The 18,642-nt window shown below is 42.5% G+C and overlaps 5 protein-coding genes across 6 annotated transcripts in view; 4 read left to right on the top strand and 1 right to left on the bottom strand.

Annotated features, from left to right (window-relative positions):
• mus304 (mutagen-sensitive 304) overlaps positions 1 to 1,593 on the top strand; it is a 35,998-nt gene extending 34,405 nt beyond the window's left edge. The window contains exon 6 of the mRNA XM_017234033.3: positions 1,467 to 1,593. The gene's annotated coding sequence lies outside the window, so the exon portion shown is untranslated. The remainder of the gene's footprint in view (positions 1 to 1,466) is intronic.
• Positions 146 to 4,479, top strand: LOC108120399 (uncharacterized). Its single transcript, XM_017234041.3, has 3 exons — positions 146 to 478; positions 1,467 to 1,683; positions 3,925 to 4,479. Exons 1-3 carry the CDS (start codon positions 271 to 273, stop codon positions 4,082 to 4,084), a joined length of 585 nt encoding a protein of 194 aa, XP_017089530.2. The 5' UTR covers positions 146 to 270; the 3' UTR covers positions 4,085 to 4,479.
• A 1,214-nt stretch (positions 4,480 to 5,693) lies between these two features.
• Positions 5,694 to 12,352, bottom strand: LOC108120390 (uncharacterized). Of its 2 annotated transcripts, none has more exons than XM_017234029.3 (6): positions 12,141 to 12,352; positions 9,845 to 10,031; positions 8,789 to 9,677; positions 8,090 to 8,700; positions 7,329 to 7,449; positions 5,694 to 7,264 (listed from the first exon to the last, which is right to left on the bottom strand). In XM_017234029.3, the coding sequence occupies exons 2-6, from the start codon at positions 9,940 to 9,942 to the stop codon at positions 5,795 to 5,797; spliced, it is 3,189 nt and encodes a 1,062-aa protein (XP_017089518.2). In that variant the 5' UTR covers positions 9,943 to 10,031; positions 12,141 to 12,352; the 3' UTR covers positions 5,694 to 5,794. The 2 variants fall into 2 exon arrangements, with proteins under 2 accessions (XP_017089518.2, XP_017089519.2); XM_017234030.3 differs by having other exon boundaries at positions 12,137 to 12,352.
• A 1,280-nt stretch (positions 12,353 to 13,632) lies between these two features.
• On the top strand, positions 13,633 to 14,763 carry LOC108120395 (uncharacterized). The gene has a single exon (XM_017234037.3). It carries the CDS (start codon positions 13,633 to 13,635, stop codon positions 14,707 to 14,709), a length of 1,077 nt encoding a protein of 358 aa, XP_017089526.2. The 3' UTR covers positions 14,710 to 14,763.
• Positions 14,764 to 15,182: 419 nt separating this feature from the next.
• Positions 15,183 to 16,657, top strand: LOC108120370 (uncharacterized). Its single transcript, XM_017233989.3, has 4 exons — positions 15,183 to 15,684; positions 15,746 to 16,284; positions 16,348 to 16,462; positions 16,532 to 16,657. Exons 1-3 carry the CDS (start codon positions 15,210 to 15,212, stop codon positions 16,417 to 16,419), a joined length of 1,086 nt encoding a protein of 361 aa, XP_017089478.2. The 5' UTR covers positions 15,183 to 15,209; the 3' UTR covers positions 16,420 to 16,462; positions 16,532 to 16,657.
• The last annotated feature ends 1,985 nt before the right edge of the window (positions 16,658 to 18,642 follow it).

An 18,642-nucleotide genomic window follows, 5' to 3' on the forward strand; every position in this document is an offset into this window, starting at 1 on the left:
TGTAAGCTCTTTGAGTAATTTCTTTTTCATGGGGATTTCTTACCTGGTTTTTGGCCATTGGCTCTCCAACTCCTCGAAGTCTCTCTTTGTTTACATTTACGATTGCGTTTGGTTTGTTTTTGCTGCGGCGCTTTGGCGGCTTTAAGCGGCTGCAGGTCGCTTCAGTCAGTCCAAGACTTTAAGCGCACCAAGTCGCCAGCCGCTCCGTGGATCCGGTGGATGTGGTTTAGTATTGAATAGCTCACCCGATTACAACATACTCTTGTGGCCATGAATCTGCGGTACATCTGCACACTGTCGCTGGTGCCGACACTGTACGTACTGCTGGTGCTTCTCCTGGAATTCGTAGAGGAGGGCTTGGCCCAGAATGCGGATCCGCTGTTTGAGCTGCCGGTCCAGCTAATAGGATTCCCCGTGATCGTGCTTTCCGTCCGCCTGTCGCAGTTCGCCAAAAAACTGGCCTACTCCCTCAGTCCCAGTAAGTCCGGCTTCAATCGGAATCAATTTAAATGACTTCTTTTCATTGAGTGAAAGTTAAAAATATGTATGTTATGCATAAATTAAGTGTTTGGCATTGTTGTAATCAGTGCAGGAATTCCACCACATTTGGTGTGGAAATTCCATAAGCTGTTGCCATGGAAAGTTAGGCACCGGATTGAAATTCGACTATTTTTGACTTTGAAATACTTTTTTTTATTTTCATTTTCGACTTTTGAAGTGGTTATTAGATTATATCTTTATAAAATAAATTTCTGTTTAATTAGAAAGCAGTCATACCCCTCGTATACGTAATGTAATGGCACTCATTAGGCATACGTGGCGGATACTTAATATATTGTTGAACATTATGTATACGCAGTGTCTGCATATTGGAGAGGCTGAAATAGAGTAGCTATTACTTATTAGTAGTAAAATTTTAAAATAGTATTATTTTTAACCCCATATACCTATTTAATCTATAAAATGGGGAAATTCCCTCCAGTTTCCCTATAAAATCTACACCCAAACTATTATAATAGTTACCAAATATGTACAAAAGCTTCACTGAAATAATAGTGTTTACCATTATTTTGTGATCCATTCCGATCCATTTGGCAAGTGCGTTGTGGCTGTTGGCTTTTTGGCTCATTGCGTTGGACCGTAAAAAAAAACTGATCCGCAAGTGCGATGACAAAAGCGGCTACCAACTCTCGTGCACGTCCACTTAGCCGACAAATTGTGAAAATGGGGTCAAGGCTGTCTGCAAGCCAGTGGCTGGAACCATAACAACTATACAAAAAAAAACCTCGCTCAGCCGGAAATTCAGTTTCAGAGACAGATGGTGAGGCAGCTGATGGATGATAAGCTTTTTGAATGAGTAATCAGACTGGGAAATACCCCAAAATCATAATAAACCAATTAGGTCTATGACGCTTGAATTAATTTATTATTATTTTATGTATTTACGATATTTTTGTCTTTTTCAGGCACCTACAGATCGAGGAGCAGGCGGGAAACCTCCCATCCTTTGGCCCTTGATGCCGAGCTAGCTCAGAAGCAGATCCTGGGAGAGTTTGGCCCTCAGGCTTGCATCCTTGAAGAGCCCTGTCGAGTGCATGCCTCTCGTCCCTCAGGCAGCAGCCAGCGCAGGACTCCTGGCGAAACAAAATCGAAACCACATGCTGCTTGGTCGGAAGTATTGAGGTAGGTTGAGAAAGGTATAATAAATTACTAGCTCGATAAATTAAGCCTGCATGCTTCACCAATTGGCTTTGGAAATAATATAGTAGCTTTATCCTTTGTTTTAAGACAAGTACCTTAATTTAATACGATATCTTTCCTTTTTTCATTTCCCTGTGTAATCAAGCTACATCTTGCCATTTCTTTCTGTACCATTTAAGGGTATTCATGGCGTGTCTTCATCATCATTGTCTTCTAGTGCCTTTTTTCATTTGCTGCTCGAGTGCAGCAAGTGCTGACTTTATGGCAACTCACTCCGGCAAGCTGGCAGTAAGAACTTGAACTTTTGTTAGTTCTGGTTCTATTTTTATTCTGGGATTGTATTCGTTATTGCTACGTTTGCAATTTGGCGCTGCTGTTGTTGTCATTTGGCAAATGAATGGCTTGTTTTTAGCTAAAGCTGAATGTTTTCCAATCAATTTTTATCTCTCCTTGTTGTCGCTGTTTCATCCTGAAGTCTCCCCTGGCTTTCGGTTCCCCACCATTGTCATTGGCATTGCTAACTCATCTGTGCATAATTTAATGTCTCCTTGGATCCCTAGCGTTTAAATGTGCATGTCATGACTCCGATTGCAATTGTGACTTCGACTCTGACTTCGACTTCGACTTTGGCTTTGGATTTCAATTTGTAAGTTTACATAAATTTTGTTTGGCTTTCCGGTTCCTGATGAGTTAGTTGCCCTCGCATCGCGGTCCCCTCGTCAAAAAGTCCCATTGTCATGGTAATCTCATGAACCAGCAAATTATTCTTCTCACCCGTCCAGAGTCCCTCCAGTCTAATCCCAGCTAACTGCTGTGATTCATAATTAATGCATTCGTCTTTCTGCAGTTTCTTCCTTGAAAAAAAGAAGATATTTTTTTATTGATGTTTTTACGTAATAAAAGCGTAAAGGAAGCTCGTCTGGTCAGCAGAGGTTGTAAAATATTTTTATTGTTGGCTTCAGTTTCCATTTGGAAATATTTAACAATGGCCAGATTAAAGAAAAGCTCCTTAGTTCTTGTGGCAGACACATTTCAGTTCATGTGTAACATTTTCTTGTTTGCCAATTTCACATTTATTCCATTTAATATTTTCCATGTGATATCGCAAAAAGGTTTCCACATGCATCTGACACATTCACACCTAATGTTTCGCCCTGCCTGGCCCTACCCTGGCCCTTAGCAAAATGGTCAAAAGTTGTTTGGCCAACGTGTCAAGAGCAAATATTCAAAATTATTTTTGAAATGTTCGTCTGTCTGCGGCTCCTCACAGCCCCACCTTGAACCCCACCAGACACCCGGAGACCGAATCGGAGTTTCTGTCAGAGTCTGGCCCCAGTCATGATGATGTTTTTGTTTAGTTTTCGTTTCGCTGCAAATGTAATTGGCATTAGAAGAAGTTTCCTACAGCCCGACGTGTTTTGTAATAATAAAATATGATTAAAGTTTTTGATTAAATTTATGCAAGTGCACAGTGGGGAGGCCACCAGTTTCGCCAGGTTTCTCCAGGTTCTGGTCAGTCCCCCAGTCTCCCCGTTGTGCCTTTGTTGAAGGTTTCCTGGTCCTGTAGTTTTTCCATCGCCAACGGGCATCTGCAGATGTGTTTGTTACCGAGTTGATTAAATTATGCCATCGCAGACGTGTGAAATTTCAACTGTCCGTCCGTAGGTGTGAAGCCAAGGGATATCACAAAGTAATCATCAGGATGCACACCAGAAGAGTTACTTTTTAGACTATTTTAAGCTTTATAAATGATTGAGGAAGATGGAATAACTATACCATAGAATTAAGGCCTGTTATATCCTAACATTTAAAGGGAAAGAATAAAACACATGCAATTAACCAAGAAACCCCACTAATGGCTTTTCCACACAAGTATACGTGTAGTCCTTTAAACCTTGGGCCGATGTCCTTACCCCAGCACCCTACTTATGGGCAGAATAGCAGCACAACCATTATACAAATAAGCCAAGTGAAACCCATACCCAAAACAACACATTCCGGCATTATAAAAGCGAACCCTTCTCTTGGGGCCTGAGCCGGCAAATTGCTTTTGTTTTTAACTCTGGAGCGGTGGGCGGTGAGGCTGTGTGTTGGTCTTATTGTGTGTATGTGTTCATATTACCCGCTTACTTATAAGTAATTATTTCTGTAATCCGCTTTCCGTTTCCCCGCCTGCAACATGCAACCAACAACCAACAACCAACAACCTACAACCATCAACAGCAACTACAAAGTGCAACCGGGCATTGGCGGGATGAAACAATGGTACCTCCTATCGCTCTTCATCGGCGATGCGACGCGGGATGTGCCGTTGTGCAAGCACCTGGCCAAAAGGATGCCCTGTCCAGGAGTTGGACCTCTGCCGCCGCCCCAGCCCCGCTGATGTGCGGCCGGACACTGTACTCCGCATCCACTTAGTCAGTCGCATCGGACATCTTTGTTAATCATGCATCCTCCAGTCACCTTCATTCCCCATCATTTTACCGTACTTCTAGTTGCTTTTAAGGGTTTTAATTTAAACGTACGCCCGCCAAAACAGACCTAGGCGCTTAGATTTATGAGTAAGCAAATAAATAAACAAACCATCTGAAAAAATCATCCCGAAATTTGTGTGTTCCTATGCCAGGACATGTCTGGACTCCCTCAATATTCCTTTCGGACAATGCATTTCCCCTCCCACCAAGTTTTCCTTTATTTTTTTGGGGAAAAGCAAGGAAGCGGGCAAAAAATTGATACGCCAAAGAGCATCCTGCTGGAAAAAAGAAACAAATATTCAGACTGGTTGCAACGCCACTTGCAAATTGTTGACGCAAGGCATTAAACTTCAAAAAGAGTGGGTTTTCAGATGCCCTGGATACATGATAATATGGGTATGCAAATTATTAGGGAAAATTTTAGTCAAATGAGGGTCTAAAACCCATTTTAAGGCACCCAATTTAAATAAACACCTACTTCCTAAATATAGTATTTTAATTTTAATAAATAAAGTAACAAACCAATTAAGTTAAAGACTTTTAGGGACTTCAAATATTCAAAATAGAAACATCCCATCTTTCAAAAATTACACCATAGGGCCCATTCGTATCCTTCTTTCCGGCTCTACTCTAAATTTTGTCTTTTTCTTGCAATGTCAGGGACAACAAGAGTTGCAACAAGCCGAGATACAAAAAAACGCAACTTGGGGAGCTGCTGGGAGAACCCTCTACATCCTTCCTATGCCACTGTTTCCCATTTATTAACTCGTTGCATATGGTTTGCATACAAACTGTCGTTCCCTGTCGCCCTGAGTGCTGTAAATAAAACAGCACAGGCGCTGAGCTTTTGCTTGGCAATGGCAGCCCTGGCAACCCTGGGCCGCACAAAAGTATGCTCCACTTTTTTGTGCACTTTTGCATTTCTATGTGATTTTCCCGCTGACAAACGTTGGACCATTTGGGAAAACTGTGGCGGGAAAAAACGAGTAAATGAAATTGCTAGAGCTCCTGGAGGTTTTCCCCTCTATGGGTTGGTTCATCTTTTAATTCTGTACAGAGATACCCTGTATACTTGAAAGGTTATGGAATTGTTCTTCATATCTTCAAACCTTCAAAATATATTAAAGTTGGAAAAATGTTTAGAAAATACATTGTATTTTTGGGGGATCTCTTAACAATATATGTATAAGGTATCTCATATTCTACTCTCCAGTTTCCTGTAGTATTTGTCGCTGTTTATTTTTGCATTTACTTTTCCGTTTGAGTTTATCACATTTAATTTTTCAAACGTATTCCCTGGATAAGGCCGTTTGCCGCTGGATTTATGCGGCAATTCCACAGACAGCTCGTTTCACTTTTCGAAACAATGGCGACAGATGAAGAAAGTTTATCTTTTTGCACACAGTCGGTTGATTGAATTGTGTTTTATTAATAAATATTGGTTTAAAGCGTTAAATATTTACAGACTTATGTGACTAAAGTGGTGGCCTGCCTCTGCAAGGGTCTTCACAGATGACCCAATATCATTACTGGGTTAAATAAATCGAAAACAACAAAGCTTACATTAAATAAAATCACATAAATTATGATAATGTTTAAGATGCATTGTCTGGCAAGGTCTAACCCTTATTCAGATACACTTTGCCGCCATCGGGACGGATGTAGTACTCATTGATTCCCTGGGAATTCGTCACGTAGATGTTCTTGTCGTCTTCGTAGTGTGGCTTCTGGTTCTGGCTACTCCCATACCGATTATCGCTGATGTAGTTGGTATTGGGGTAGTTGTAGTGGTTGGGCCTTTCATTCTCGGGCTCTGCGAAGCGTACAGTGTTCCCTGGCATGTACTCGCCGTAGTTGAGGGTGTTGAAGCCCCCCTCTAGTCGGTAGCGTTGGGGCGGTCTATGCTCATCGCTGACCACAAAGCGGTCCTCCTTCGGTTCTTCTCTCAGGTCATTGTATTCGTAGGTGGGGGCGTAGGTGGGTCGGTTCAGGATCTTGCCCTTCCGGATGTGCTGTTCGTAGTGGTCGGGGAATATGACCCGGGCACCGCGTTGTGGCGGAGCAGCTTCCTCATAAACCGCATTCGGCGGGGAGTCATCCTTGTAGCCTCCGGAGTGTTGATTTTCCCGAATTCTCTGGATTTGTAGTTGCTCCTCGCGGATTCGATCTTCGCGGAATTGTTCTTCGCGGAATTGTTCTTCCCTCAACTGTTCTTCCCGGATTTGTTCCTCTCTTATTTGTTCCTCCCGGATCAGTTCCTCTCTAATCCTTTCTTCTCTCAACTCAGCCTCCCTGAACTGCTCCTCATCCCGAATCCTTTCCTCATCCGAGTGTTCGTTGTGATCCCTGAACACGATCCTCTTTCCCCTTCGTTTGTCCACCCCAACGTCTGACTCTGTCAAGTCATTCGGCAGGACTGCCTTCCAGCCCTCCATGAAGGATAGTTCCCTGCCTTCCCTTATGGGTTTCTTCTGCTCATCCTCGTCTTGGGGGAATCTGAGCTTCCTTTGGGCCGCATCCCGATTGAACTCCCGGATAACGTCCGCTGGCGTGGAATCCGGAAAGCGCACTGATCCTTCGCCAAACTGCTCCTCACTTTGAATATCCTTGAAGTTAACCACCCTGCCTTGGCCTTCGTCCTCCGGAAACTGCAGGACACCTATCAGTTCGGTGTGAGCCTTGGCAGCTTCCTCTTCCTCGTCGTTCTGGAACTTTACCAACTGACGACCCATTTCCGTATCCAGGTTGTCCTCTTCATCATGGAAGTCATCGTCTATGTTAATGCTCCTGCGCCTCCTCCTCCTTTGATACTCTACCCCATTCAGGTATTCGGATAGCACCTGGGTGAAGAAACTTCCAATACCGCTGGCTATGTCGGTGGAGGGTCGCTGAGTCGGCCGTGGAACGGGCCTGGGTGTGGTGTAGCTCTGACCGCCACCACCACCCCCACCTGTCAAGGCGGAGAGGATGCTGAATAGGGAGCCAGTGCCGCCATCTCCTTGGTGAGAAGCCGGCGGCAGCTCCTCCGGTTCGCTGAAGAACTTAAAGAAGCCTCCGCGATGGTTGTTGAGATAATGAATGATTTCCATCTAATTTTTAAGGAAACTATTATTATTAGGAAATATTTTAAAAGATAAACTCTTCACCACTTGCCTCATTTTTGGGACACTTTTCATAGGTCTGGATGCAGCTCCTTTCTCCGCCACTGAGTCCAAGGAGGGCGGCCCTGCCGTAAATCAAAGCAGGTGAGGCCACGGGAAAACCAGCCAGAAAACTGCAATAAAATAAAATATTTAAAATAGAAAATGAAGTGTAGGTTTTAAGCCCAATTCCCCCTCAACCAGCAAGGATATTTCACCCTTAAGCCTCATTCCCAGTTACACAAGTTATGCAACTCTATCGGCTCTGGGCCGCTTATAAAACTTAATTGACTTGAAACCAAGAATTTGCCAAAGCCAAACAATTCAATTTAGAATGGGTGCTGTAGCAACCCCTGCTCTGGCTCATTTAGGTAACCCATTCCGAGCTCCACACCAGACGTAGCTCATTTAATGGAACAATCAATATGGTCTGGAAGGCAGTAATGAAGTCTAATCCTAGTTAACGCTGCACCACAGAAACAAGATGCCACCCATCTGCCTCAAAATGCAAATTTAATAATATTTACTCGCAAACTAAAGCCTCTGCAAAATGGGGGCCAACTAATGCCACTACACTGAGAATAAATTATTATAAATATTTTAGTAATGAAAGGACTCTTCTACTAAGAGGTACTACTCTTCATCTAAGGTTGAAGTTAATCATTTAAAGACAATAGATAGTCTTTGATCCTTTTTTTATATCCGACTTACAACCGCATAATATCACCATTTTTCTTTAGTGTAAGTGGAGTATTCTCTCTATGGAAAACTTACTTGGCTATGGCCGGGGAGGTAACGAATCCGGGCAATTGGCCACGTAACGTTTGACCGGCAATCATCTGGCAGAGCACCTTGGGCACGCACTGCAAATCGTCGTTGCGAGCTATGTTCTCCAGTGCCCTAATGAGTTGTGTGTTGGGTGGTCGACCACCACCCCCTGAATGTCCTCCGGTCTGGTAGCCTGCTCCTTGTGTCCCAGCGAAAGCGCCGAGGAGACTGCCTAATGGTGAGGATGTTGCCGATGTGGCGGAAGAGCCACCGCCCCCCAAAAGGAGATTCGTAAATTGCGGTGCATACTGCTGCGTCGAGCTGAACAGCGAGGCCAGGGTGGCTAAACCACCACCCACACCACCTGCTCCACCACCTCCACCTCCACCGCCTCCTGGTGACTGAGTGCCAGGACGATAGTTGAAATGCTGTTGTTGCTGCTGTTGCTGGAAGTGCTGGGATTGTGGTGGCGGTATCTCGCCAATTTGATACTCGTAGTAATTGTGTCCCGGCCTGGGTCGCTGGGGTTGAGCTGCTCCGCCTCCACCTCCATATATTGGGCCTCCACCTCCTCCAAATCCAGCTCCATTCTGGGGGTTGTATTGATATTGCCCATACTGTACACAGAACAAAATATTAGTCACTTGGAATTCCTCTCTAAAGGAGCCTTATTATCAGAGAAGCTTAATTTCTTCCAGTGCTTACCTGGTTCTGGGGGTTCTGTATCTGTATCTGCTGTGGGTTCGGACGCTGCAAATAATTATCAAAGCTGTTTGCATAATTAGACGAAGCTGGGGATGTTGGAACTGCCGGGGACACTGGGGATACCGGAGCTGGGCCCCCTCGATGCCCAGAGATGTCTTGGCGCTGGTACAGTGGTCGCTGCTTTGGCTGTTGGGGCACGAAATTGGATGTCTGCTGGGCGGCGTAGCTGGGCGGCGGATAATCGTGGCTGTCGTAGGATATTTTATGCGACGCAGTGGTGGGCGGGGGCGGCAGCGAGGGCGGAGGTCGTGTGGGTCGCCGGTAGATGGTCGACGGGCTCTCGTCGAAGACGTAGCCGGGTCGCTTCAGATACACGTCCTCCACGTGACCAGGACGCTGATGATTCGGATTCTGATGACTGCCCACCAGAAGGGAAGACTGGACAGTATACACCTGATCGTCTTGTGGTTGCTGCTCCCTCTGGTACTGAATTATGGGAGGCGGTGTGGGTGTGTAGCGGTAGTTCTGTTGGGTGTACGGATCCAAGTAGCTGACCACCGGAGTCGTGGGCAGCGGAGTGCTCTGAAACACCGAGGAAGAGTCCTCCGGGAATGAGAACTGCTTGTCCGAGGCCACTTGCTGGCCCAAAGAGCTGGGTATTTCGTGTTTATAGTTTGGTTCCAAGTAGCTTGGGGGATAGCGATTTCCCCCTCCCTGGGGCATCACATCGGAGGGTGTGAAGTCCAGCATTTGGGAGGGTCTGAAGCCGCCTCCTCCGCCGTTGGTTACTCTGGCGGAGGTTTCTGCGTGATTTTGAGCTTCCGAGACTTCAGGCACTGCCTCCGAGGGAAAGAAGTTTTTCAGCTTCACGGAGATTTGGTTTTCCTCGCTGGAGGGAAGGGAAAAATGATAAAGATTTAAAGAAATGGAGTAGCTTTAAGCCATCAAGACATCTTAGTATTCCTCAACTGACTATAAGCCTAAGTTTAGTGGTTTTTTTTAAGGGAATGGGCTGTGGGAAATTTGCATAATTTAGGAAAAGCTCAATCAACTCACCCGTTGCCATTTCTTATGCACGACACGTCGACGACTAATGCGATAATTAGAATTGCAATTTTCCATTGCACACTTCGAGGCTCCCAGAGCAATTGCATTTCGGCCGGGCAGGATGGGGGCGTTGGGGTGGAAAATGTGGAATATCCCGGTGCTCACGTCAGCGATTCATAAGCTTAAGGCACGTCGTCTAAAGTAGGAAAACGGCATCAGTGGGTGGGAGGGGAAAACATCATAAAAACTTGCTGTCAAACCCAAACTACAAAAGAATTTTCGCGCCATATCCCAGCGACTTGTGCTTGACACTTTCCTTGCTACATTTGCGCATAAATTTATAGATTTGCCCCCAGGACCCCCTGCAGCATCCCCAAGGATGCACATTTGCATTCATATTAATGCAATTCTCACGTGCTATCCGGCAAAGGAGCCGAAGCCGACGCCAGTGCCGCCGCGACATTTGTTTAATTCCGTTTTTTATGATTGCGCCGTGTTTATGCAACCGCACGGCTGCCACAAATAATCGGATGCCATCATCTTTAGTCTTTGTGGGGCATGCGGAATTATTTGGATTATTGTCGAGTTTTATTTTTGGCGGAGTGCTGACAGGCCTTAAAAGTTTATGGTTTGCTTTTCTTATGGCAATTGTCTAGAGTGCATACATCATAATTTTAACTTGTCTGGAACTAGCTCTTTAGTCTGAAGACTCTTTGTTTAGGGTTTTTTATGAGATGATATTTTAAACTAAAGAAAAATCAATATTTATAAAGATTACATATTTGTTAAACCTGTAAATTTTGTATTGATTTAGTAACTCAAGTCATATAACCTCTTGAAGTTTATGGAACATGAACTTAATATCTTATTTATTAAAGTCATTTTTTCTTAAAAGAGTATTTTTATAGATTTTTTATGAATCCCATTTTACGGATCAGTGAAAGTGTGTTTTAGATTCTCTATAGAAGTTATACACTCTCCTATTACTTTATTGATTTCTTTGGCTTTTTGGCACACTCGCTACCCATTCATTTGGGTATTAACATTCTTCACTAAATCTGTTTTTTGTAAGGCACCAGTTTCACCATAAATTATTCACAATTTGTCGCCTGGCGGTTCGATTTGCATTTGCATTTAAATGGAGTCAAGGTTATTGTAAGAAAACACGTCTGTCTCGAAAATGTGAAACCCCAGTGTTTAAGATGACGCACAAGAAATTTCGAAATTTCTGGGTTAAAGTTTGCGTATGACTTGCAGCATCTGGGCAGAGTTGAAAATTTATTATTTATGTTTTTGTGTGTGCAGTGCCAAATGTCTTGTTGAATATAAAATTTAAATTTCATACAATTGCCAGAACAGACTTCTCCACCAGCTGTAATTGCAGCCAAAAATTTTACGATCCCGACAGGAGGCGAGGTGCAGGACCAAGGGGTAGGGATAGGGATATAGAGAGTTTTCGGGGAAGTACTAGAAAATTGCATTTGCTGCTGCCTGGCAACAGAGGGCGCTGCACTAAACCAAAAGACAGCAGACGGCAATGGGAGTTTCCGACAAGAAATGTCAGCTAATTTTAAGGGGGGATTGGTCTGCTGAATGCACCAGGTGCAAGGATCACAAAATGCACAGGAGCTGTGGGTGGCTGAGTGGCGAAAGGGACACTAAACGAGGAGGCGGCGACACGAAAGGACACTTTACGCTTGAGATGCGTTCCCAATTGTCCGGGCAAAGACGTACACGGATACGGCTGCGGATGCGGATGTGGCGTACGTGTTGTGAATTCTTTTGGGAAGTATCCTGCTGCTTGTCAAATTACATAATCCACTCAACACTGGAGATGTGACCACGCCCCTGTCACTCCTTCCTTATCTCAATCCGCCCCACCAATTAACTTTAATGTCCAAGGCGTGTTTGGGGTTTGATTCGAATCTTATTACTTTTCGAAACAGAGATGGAAAGTGCATCTCTAGTTTAATATATTTTAGGTATTTGTTTTAAACTAATTATTGATATTATTTAAAACACTTTCTTTAATATTTTTAGTATAAAACATTAATTGTATTTTAGTCACTATTTTAAAGCCAAACTCTGATGTATCCACTTCTTTTCACAACTTTCTTTTCACTCTTCCTGGCTGGTTGAGCTCAAAAATTGCCCGTTTGCGTTTCTAGGCACAATTGACACGCTTTGTTTGGTTTTTGAATTGCGACATTTAGGGCCCGGCTTTTGATTTTGATTTGCACACTTTCGGTTTCATTTTCAGCCAAGTAGTTAGTTGGCTGGGTATTTTCCCCTCCAGCTTACTCACTGCACTTTTTGTTGGGGCGCTGCTTCTTTTTCTCGCCGTCTGGCAAACGAAACTGAAAGCGAACTTTGTATGGAAACTGGTTGACTGGTAAACTAAAAGCCTCGCAACCGAAAAAAAATATAGAAAACAAAATAATAAACCGAAGGCAGCTGGTGCGCATGCGCCGGTAACGTCTTTCCGGCTTTAAGTTCGGCGCTCGTTTGACACGCGACGCCGGCGCAGAAAAACCGCCAAGCCAACTCTAGAGATCTCTTTTTTTATGAATATATATAGCTATATACATATATCTGAAGACTTGGCCAATAAATGGGAGAGAGTTGGCTTGAAGAAAGAGAGCTGTTGAGCGAAGAAAGCAAAAAAAAGGCATGGCTCTGAAGGTCAATGGTTTAAAGTTGAAAATAGCTAATCTTGATAACAAAGGCCTATGTTATCTTATTAAAATTAGTAATATATATATTAATTATTTTAAGAGAAGGGTTTAAGGGAGTACTTTTAAACAAAAAATTTTAAAAAAAATTAAAAGAGATGATAAAAACTAAATTCATAGCTATGTAAATCACCATCCCAGAAACTCCTCGAATCACCCATTTCATAAAGACCCATTGTGTTCATTCAACTCGGTTACACACGATGATATCAATTACAATTACAGCAGCATTGCGCCAATTGGTTTGCCCATTTGTTACACTTTTCGAGTGAGAAATGATTGTCCAACGAGGCAGTTGGCCAGCAAAATGGCTTAATTATAATGGGCCAATAAGTGGACGTCTGAGTGAAAGTTGGGGCATCAGAGAGCAGGCCGGCTGGCTGGCGACTAAGCGGCTAACAATCCAACAAGTCTGAACATCTGAAAACTGAAACAGAAACCGAAACCGAAACTGACTCGGAGTTGAGTAATTTTCTGCTCTAGTCGTTCACCTCCGCCCCCGCCTCCTGAGCCAAAAAGCCACCTTTGGCTTTCTTTTTCCCAGCTGTTGGTAATAATAATTTACACTTTTTATCGCCTCTGAGGTAACCTGCATTCATGGCTTGTTGGGATGGGGGCTGTCGGAGTGGATTTGGCGGTCAAACGAAAGCAAAACCACAAAAGAAAAAAACAAGATCGTGGGCTATTCCTCGAAGTCGACTTATGGCCAGAGTTCCAAACCAATATCTGTGCCAATGTCTGCCGTTCAACTCGCTTCAGTTTTTGCCAGACTTCGCAATTTGTTTACATTTGGTTGAGTTATGCAAAGCCCGAATGCCGTCTTTGGATCATGATTGATGAACGGCAGTCAATGGATTATTTTTTTCTACACTAACATCCGTGTGTGGGAGTACTGGGGTGTGTTGCCCGACCATGAAAGGTCGTCGATGAGTCTATGATTCATTTTATTTGGCGGAACTTCATTGCCCACTTGAATGACGCGTGACATACATACATAACATTTTAAAGCTTTTATAAGAAATACCATAAAGTAATGGCCTTTAATTTCTTCTATTTTTAGCCAACATGCGTCCAAAGGAGCACCCGGAACTATCCTTTGATGTTATTCCCAAACTGTATGAAGCAAATGCCAAAGTTTTCCTTACCAGCCTATTCCGGGTGGAGGAGCAGCTGCAGCCTTTGCCTCGGACGTTCTGCCGGATGTACACCACCGAACCGTTGGCCAATCAGCTTATCGACTACCTGAGCTTGCGGGGCGGCCAAATCTCGAAGCAGAATTTTCATCTGGTGGAGGACTGTCAGCCTTTTGAGGTGCAACTGATTTTCGGAAGGAAACTGGAGGCCATGCTCTGCTGTGGCAGCCACCTGAATAACAGCCTCATTCTGCTCATCCGCCGACCCCAAGGCGGAAGACTACTCTATTGCTATTCGTCGGTGAGGATGGATAACTTGGGACGCCTGCTGGGTAATCCTGTTTTCAACTCCTGGATCAGAAACGGTACCGAACGGCTTTACCTCAATCTGTCCTCCGTGAATAAGCCCTTCGAGCACTTGGACTTCGATGAAATGGCCAAGAAGATTCAGAAAGACTGCATCCAAAATAACCAAGTGCGAGAGCTGAAGCTGCCACATTTTGGTTATGAGGAACTGATCTGGAACTTGGGACACACCCGGTTGTATGGCCAAATTCGACCGATGGGCACCTTGGCCCAGAGTTACAAGCATCTCAGCAGCGATTTAGGGCGGTTCCAGTGTGACGATAACTCTGTAAAGATAAATGTCTGCATGATCCTTGATTGTGAGGCAGCTTTAGAGGCGCTACATACCGACTCGGGGTCACGCACGCTGACCCTTCCCCTGCGACAACTCAAATGGACGCCACTGCCCACCCGAATGCATCTCCGGCAGTTATGCAGCCTGCTGCGTCCCCAGCATATCGACGGTATTGTGGCCTTCCACTCGGCGGGGAATATTCCCCAGGTTCCGGCTTTTCTTCAGTGTTTCAAGGAAGCTTTTGTCGAACGAAGCAAAAAACCTAAGGCGCCGGAAAAAAGCCCAAAAATCGGGGCTCCAGCAAATACCTATAGAGTATTGAAAACGAATCGAATTACTTTTGCAGACGATGGCAGCGAGTCAGATTAAAAATATTGTTAATTTTTTTGTATTAATTTCAATATAAATATCATTACCTCTTTTAATATTAATTTTAAGCAGAATTTAGGTGAATAGTGTTGAAATAGGTGATCGTTTTGAAAGTGTTTTCTAAAATGAATTGTGTATTTTGTAAACAAAAAAAATAAATTTAAAAAAATAAATAATTTGGGAAAATATTTAGAAGCTTTTTCACCTCCAACAGCTGATTGTTATCGATTTATGTGGGTTAACTTAAAAGATACGGTCATACTTTCTTCATAATTAAGCATACATATAATTAAACTATTTAAAAAAATAACTATATAATCTCTGGGCTCTGAAAAAAACAAAAAAGTTACTAATACAATTTATTTTATACCAAAGTGAAAAATTTTTTTAAACTGCTGGTATTTTATTTAAACAAAGTATGACCATGATCAGTATTTACCAAGTATGACCAAAGCTATACCGAAAAATCATTTCCGTTTCCGAGTCTTTTCATTTTCACGATGAAGCGAAACGTGGCTGGCGAGGTGATAACTTTCAATAATTACTTATTGAAACTGCCTATTGAGGTCCTGGACTTGGTGTACACCGAGCTGTCAGTGTTTTCGAAGGTCAGTTTGGCTGAGGTGCATCCATATTTGGGAAAAGCATTATCCTGGCACTGTCGTGATGCGTTGAAGGAAATTAACCTCAAGAGATACCCGTTCAGCGGTTGGGAGACTCTGCTGTCGTTTTGTGGCCACACCGTGAGAAAAGCCACCTTTGATGAAACCGACCATGAAGACAAGTTTATGCTATTGAGTATGTTCTGCCACAACCTGGAGATACTCGAGATCAATTTTCTGTCAGACACGACAAGGCGTCTAAGGAAACTCGATGGCCATTTAAAGCCGAATGTTCCGATTGAACTGATGAAAGTTTGTTCCAAAATGGAATCAGTGAAACAGTTGATAATACGTCAACTTTTACAATCGCAAAGTAAGAGTTATTTACCTAAACTACCATATATGTATTTTATTGAAAACCATTTTGATTTCAGTTCCCTATTTGAAAACATTGAAAAATGTGGAGCATCTGAAAATTGTTGGTGCATATAGTACCCGGAGGTCTTGGTCCCTTGCAGAATTGCCTTTGAACACTCTACGAGTCGCCGTGTTGCGAGACTTTTCTATAAAGAGCACAAATGAGAAGATGCACAGCTCGACGTTGGAAAAGCTTACCATTATTTTTTGCACCGTTAAGGGTGAAATGCCATGGCTCCCCAAACTCAAAGCGTTGCATTTTATCTTAAACCAATGCTCTGAAGACAGTGCTTTCCCGGGTTGGGTAATGCAACACTCCAAAACTTTGGAGTTATTGAAGTTCTGGGAAGACACTTTTCGGCCCGGCTTTTTTTTGAAGGTTTTCCGAGGCTGCAAAAATTTAAAAACCCTTATCCTTTATGCAGCTTGTAACGATAAAATTATACCACGAATTTTTTTCAAAAAATTCGAAGAAATTCTAAAGGAGCATGGATTCAACAAAAATAAAAAATTGAAACTCAAATTGCATTACCAGGGAATAGAAGAAAAACGAGTAGTAAGTTTCTGGAGATAAAATAACTAATTAAATGTTAATTACCTTCGAAACTAATGCTTTCAGCTAAAGAGATTTTGTTCAGAAATGGTTGACCTTTCTTGGTGCCGGAATATGGATCTGTTTTTTTTAAACTAACATTTTTGAAGCTATTATAAAGCGAACGTAATGGCAGTCGTACGTAAGTATAATTAATAATTGCCTATACTTACATTCTATATAAACTATTTAAATCTTTTAAATTATATAGAAAACATAGAAGTTCCTAAAACAAAAGTGACGGATATGTGATTACTATAAATCAATAATAATTCTTCAATAATTCTAATTCAATAATTTCTTCATCCTTTTGCAAATAAAAATACTTGAAACACTATCCCGATTTTTAATTTATTTTATTTATTATGTATGAAGGATTTCTATTTGGTCAAATGCAAGCTACCGGAAAATCGTGCAAAAATTAATAAACATATGAATGTCTGAGGACATTCAAAGGACCACATATCCATGCCTTTCAGTTGGCCCAAAGGGGTTTTTTTCCGTAAAAAGGTTGTTAAAATCATTATGAAATGCCTGTTGGCATGCAGGAAGCTCTGCCATTTCCCCGATTCCAGGACCCAGGTCCAGGACAAATGACCACTTATCAACGTGTAGTTGAAATATGGTGCATCTGCTGCCATAAAAGACAGCCCAGCCCCCAGTTGGCGCCTTTGTCCTCGCTGGTCGCTGGTCAGCCTTTTGTGGGTTCTTGGCATGTCCTATGAATTATGGTGATGGTCCTCAGACTGGCCCCTCTCCACCCCCCCAGTGTGGGTCTCATTTATTACATTTTGGCTTTTTGACAGATTGCTAAGCGTAGTAAGCGTTTCCGCACTAATTTCCGTGTCCTGCAACTATTCGTTGTCTGGTAAGGTTACTACACTTGAAGAAAAAAGGGAATAACATAACATAAACTTAAAAAAATAATTAAAATGTTTTATAGTCTAAAAAGAAGGAGAACTCAGGTAAGAACTTCTTAATTTATTTTATTAGAAATGGACTTGAGTTTTAAAGAGTGTCCTATCTTATTTTCAGTGTCCAATGGGCCAACATTAAAAGCCAAAAGCAAATTACTCATCACATCAACGGTCAGCAAAGGGTCTGGCTTTTTATTATGTATGCCATGTACTGGGATTTTAATAAATCGTTTGCTTCCATCTTCCATACGGGTATCATTCCGCCTCTTGTTCGACATCCTTGCACACTCCTGCCCTCTCTCTCTCTTTATGCCTTTGGCTATCTCTTTCTTTGGCATTTTATTAGTTTGTCAATAAAGTGGCAAAGACGTTGATTATGATCGTCATATATTGCCTCTCTTATGAGTTATCCAGCCGATGGCCTGCAGGCTACGAAAATTTACGAGTCCTGCTCGAATCGCTTGCCAGATATGAGATTGTTTATTTCCTTCCGTTTGCCATCCTTTTGACTAGGACATCTTGTGTTTACTTATCCGTGTTTTGTGTTTCCTTTTCCTTCAAAAAGGACCTAAAATTGAGAGAAAGGTTTAAGTTTTTCCAATAAAAAAGTGCCTCAAGCTAAAACAGCCAAATATTGAATGTGAAATTATTATCTTCAATAAAAATATCTTCATTTTATTGTTATCTTATCTAAGAGTCTAATCTAATTTAAATTTTGTGTAAAATCATTTAAGAAAACATGGCAGAAATGGCAGAACAAGTTTCTTACATTTGTGTTCATGTTCCAGGATCCACTTATGTACATTCATACCTGCGTACTTCTGCATCCTCCTCCAAGGATGGCAGCTTTTTGTCCTTCGTGTGCACTTTGTAATGAATTTTTAATGCATCTGTGATGCCTGGCCATGTTTCACAAACAGCCAGCCAGGGTTAAGCTGGGCGGAAGATGGGAACTTACTCCTTTAATGAAATTAACTTTTTCTTTCCTTCCTCCTTTGGCAAAAACTGAAGTAATCAGATGCGTTACCCTCTCAATGAGTTTTATTTATAATTGAATTACTTTTAAGTGGCTTTCAAGTGGCGAATAGTTAATTAGGATTCCTTTTAATTAAAACATATGAAAACATATTCTAAGAGCAGCTTCAAATTATTGGAGATGGAGTTAAGATATGTGTTCTATTCAAGATTACTTTTCTTTAAAATGAAATTGAATTCTGGTTAGATTACAGGGTTCAGATTAGCACACCATTGAAGCAAAACGGACACGCGCTTGGAATTAAATTGAAATCGTAATTTCAGATTAAATATGCCCTATGATTGACACTTGCATGCGTCCGTGATTGAAGGCGGAAACGGATGTCCTGACCTCAGAGGTTGAGGTTTTCGGCTGGCCAGGTTAACATAA

Source organism: Drosophila bipectinata, chromosome 3L, assembly GCF_030179905.1.
Source record: "Drosophila bipectinata strain 14024-0381.07 chromosome 3L, DbipHiC1v2, whole genome shotgun sequence".
Lineage (NCBI taxonomy): Eukaryota > Metazoa > Arthropoda > Insecta > Diptera > Drosophilidae > Drosophila > Drosophila bipectinata.

What these genes read in the sequence shown, in the direction of transcription:
- LOC108120390 (XM_017234029.3), bottom strand. Translation starts at nt 9,942, where the DNA reads ATGCAATTGCTCTGGGAGCCTCGAAGTGTGCAATGGAAAATTGCAATT. An exon ending in TGCATAAGAAATGGCAACGG is followed by an intron (nt 9,678 to 9,844) that starts GTGAGTTGATTG and finishes CCTTCCCTCCAG; the next exon opens with CGAGGAAAACCAAATCTCCG. An exon ending in AAAAGTGTCCCAAAAATGAG is followed by an intron (nt 7,265 to 7,328) that starts GCAAGTGGTGAA and finishes CTTAAAAATTAG; the next exon opens with ATGGAAATCATTCATTATCT.
- LOC108120399 (XM_017234041.3), top strand. Translation starts at nt 271, where the DNA reads ATGAATCTGCGGTACATCTGCACACTGTCGCTGGTGCCGACACTGTAC. An exon ending in GGCCTACTCCCTCAGTCCCA is followed by an intron (nt 479 to 1,466) that starts GTAAGTCCGGCT and finishes TGTCTTTTTCAG; the next exon opens with GCACCTACAGATCGAGGAGC. An exon ending in GCTTGGTCGGAAGTATTGAG is followed by an intron (nt 1,684 to 3,924) that starts GTAGGTTGAGAA and finishes AACCATCAACAG; the next exon opens with CAACTACAAAGTGCAACCGG.
- LOC108120395 (XM_017234037.3), top strand. Translation starts at nt 13,633, where the DNA reads ATGCGTCCAAAGGAGCACCCGGAACTATCCTTTGATGTTATTCCCAAA.
- LOC108120370 (XM_017233989.3), top strand. Translation starts at nt 15,210, where the DNA reads ATGAAGCGAAACGTGGCTGGCGAGGTGATAACTTTCAATAATTACTTA. An exon ending in TCAACTTTTACAATCGCAAA is followed by an intron (nt 15,685 to 15,745) that starts GTAAGAGTTATT and finishes TTTTGATTTCAG; the next exon opens with TTCCCTATTTGAAAACATTG. An exon ending in GAATAGAAGAAAAACGAGTA is followed by an intron (nt 16,285 to 16,347) that starts GTAAGTTTCTGG and finishes TAATGCTTTCAG; the next exon opens with CTAAAGAGATTTTGTTCAGA.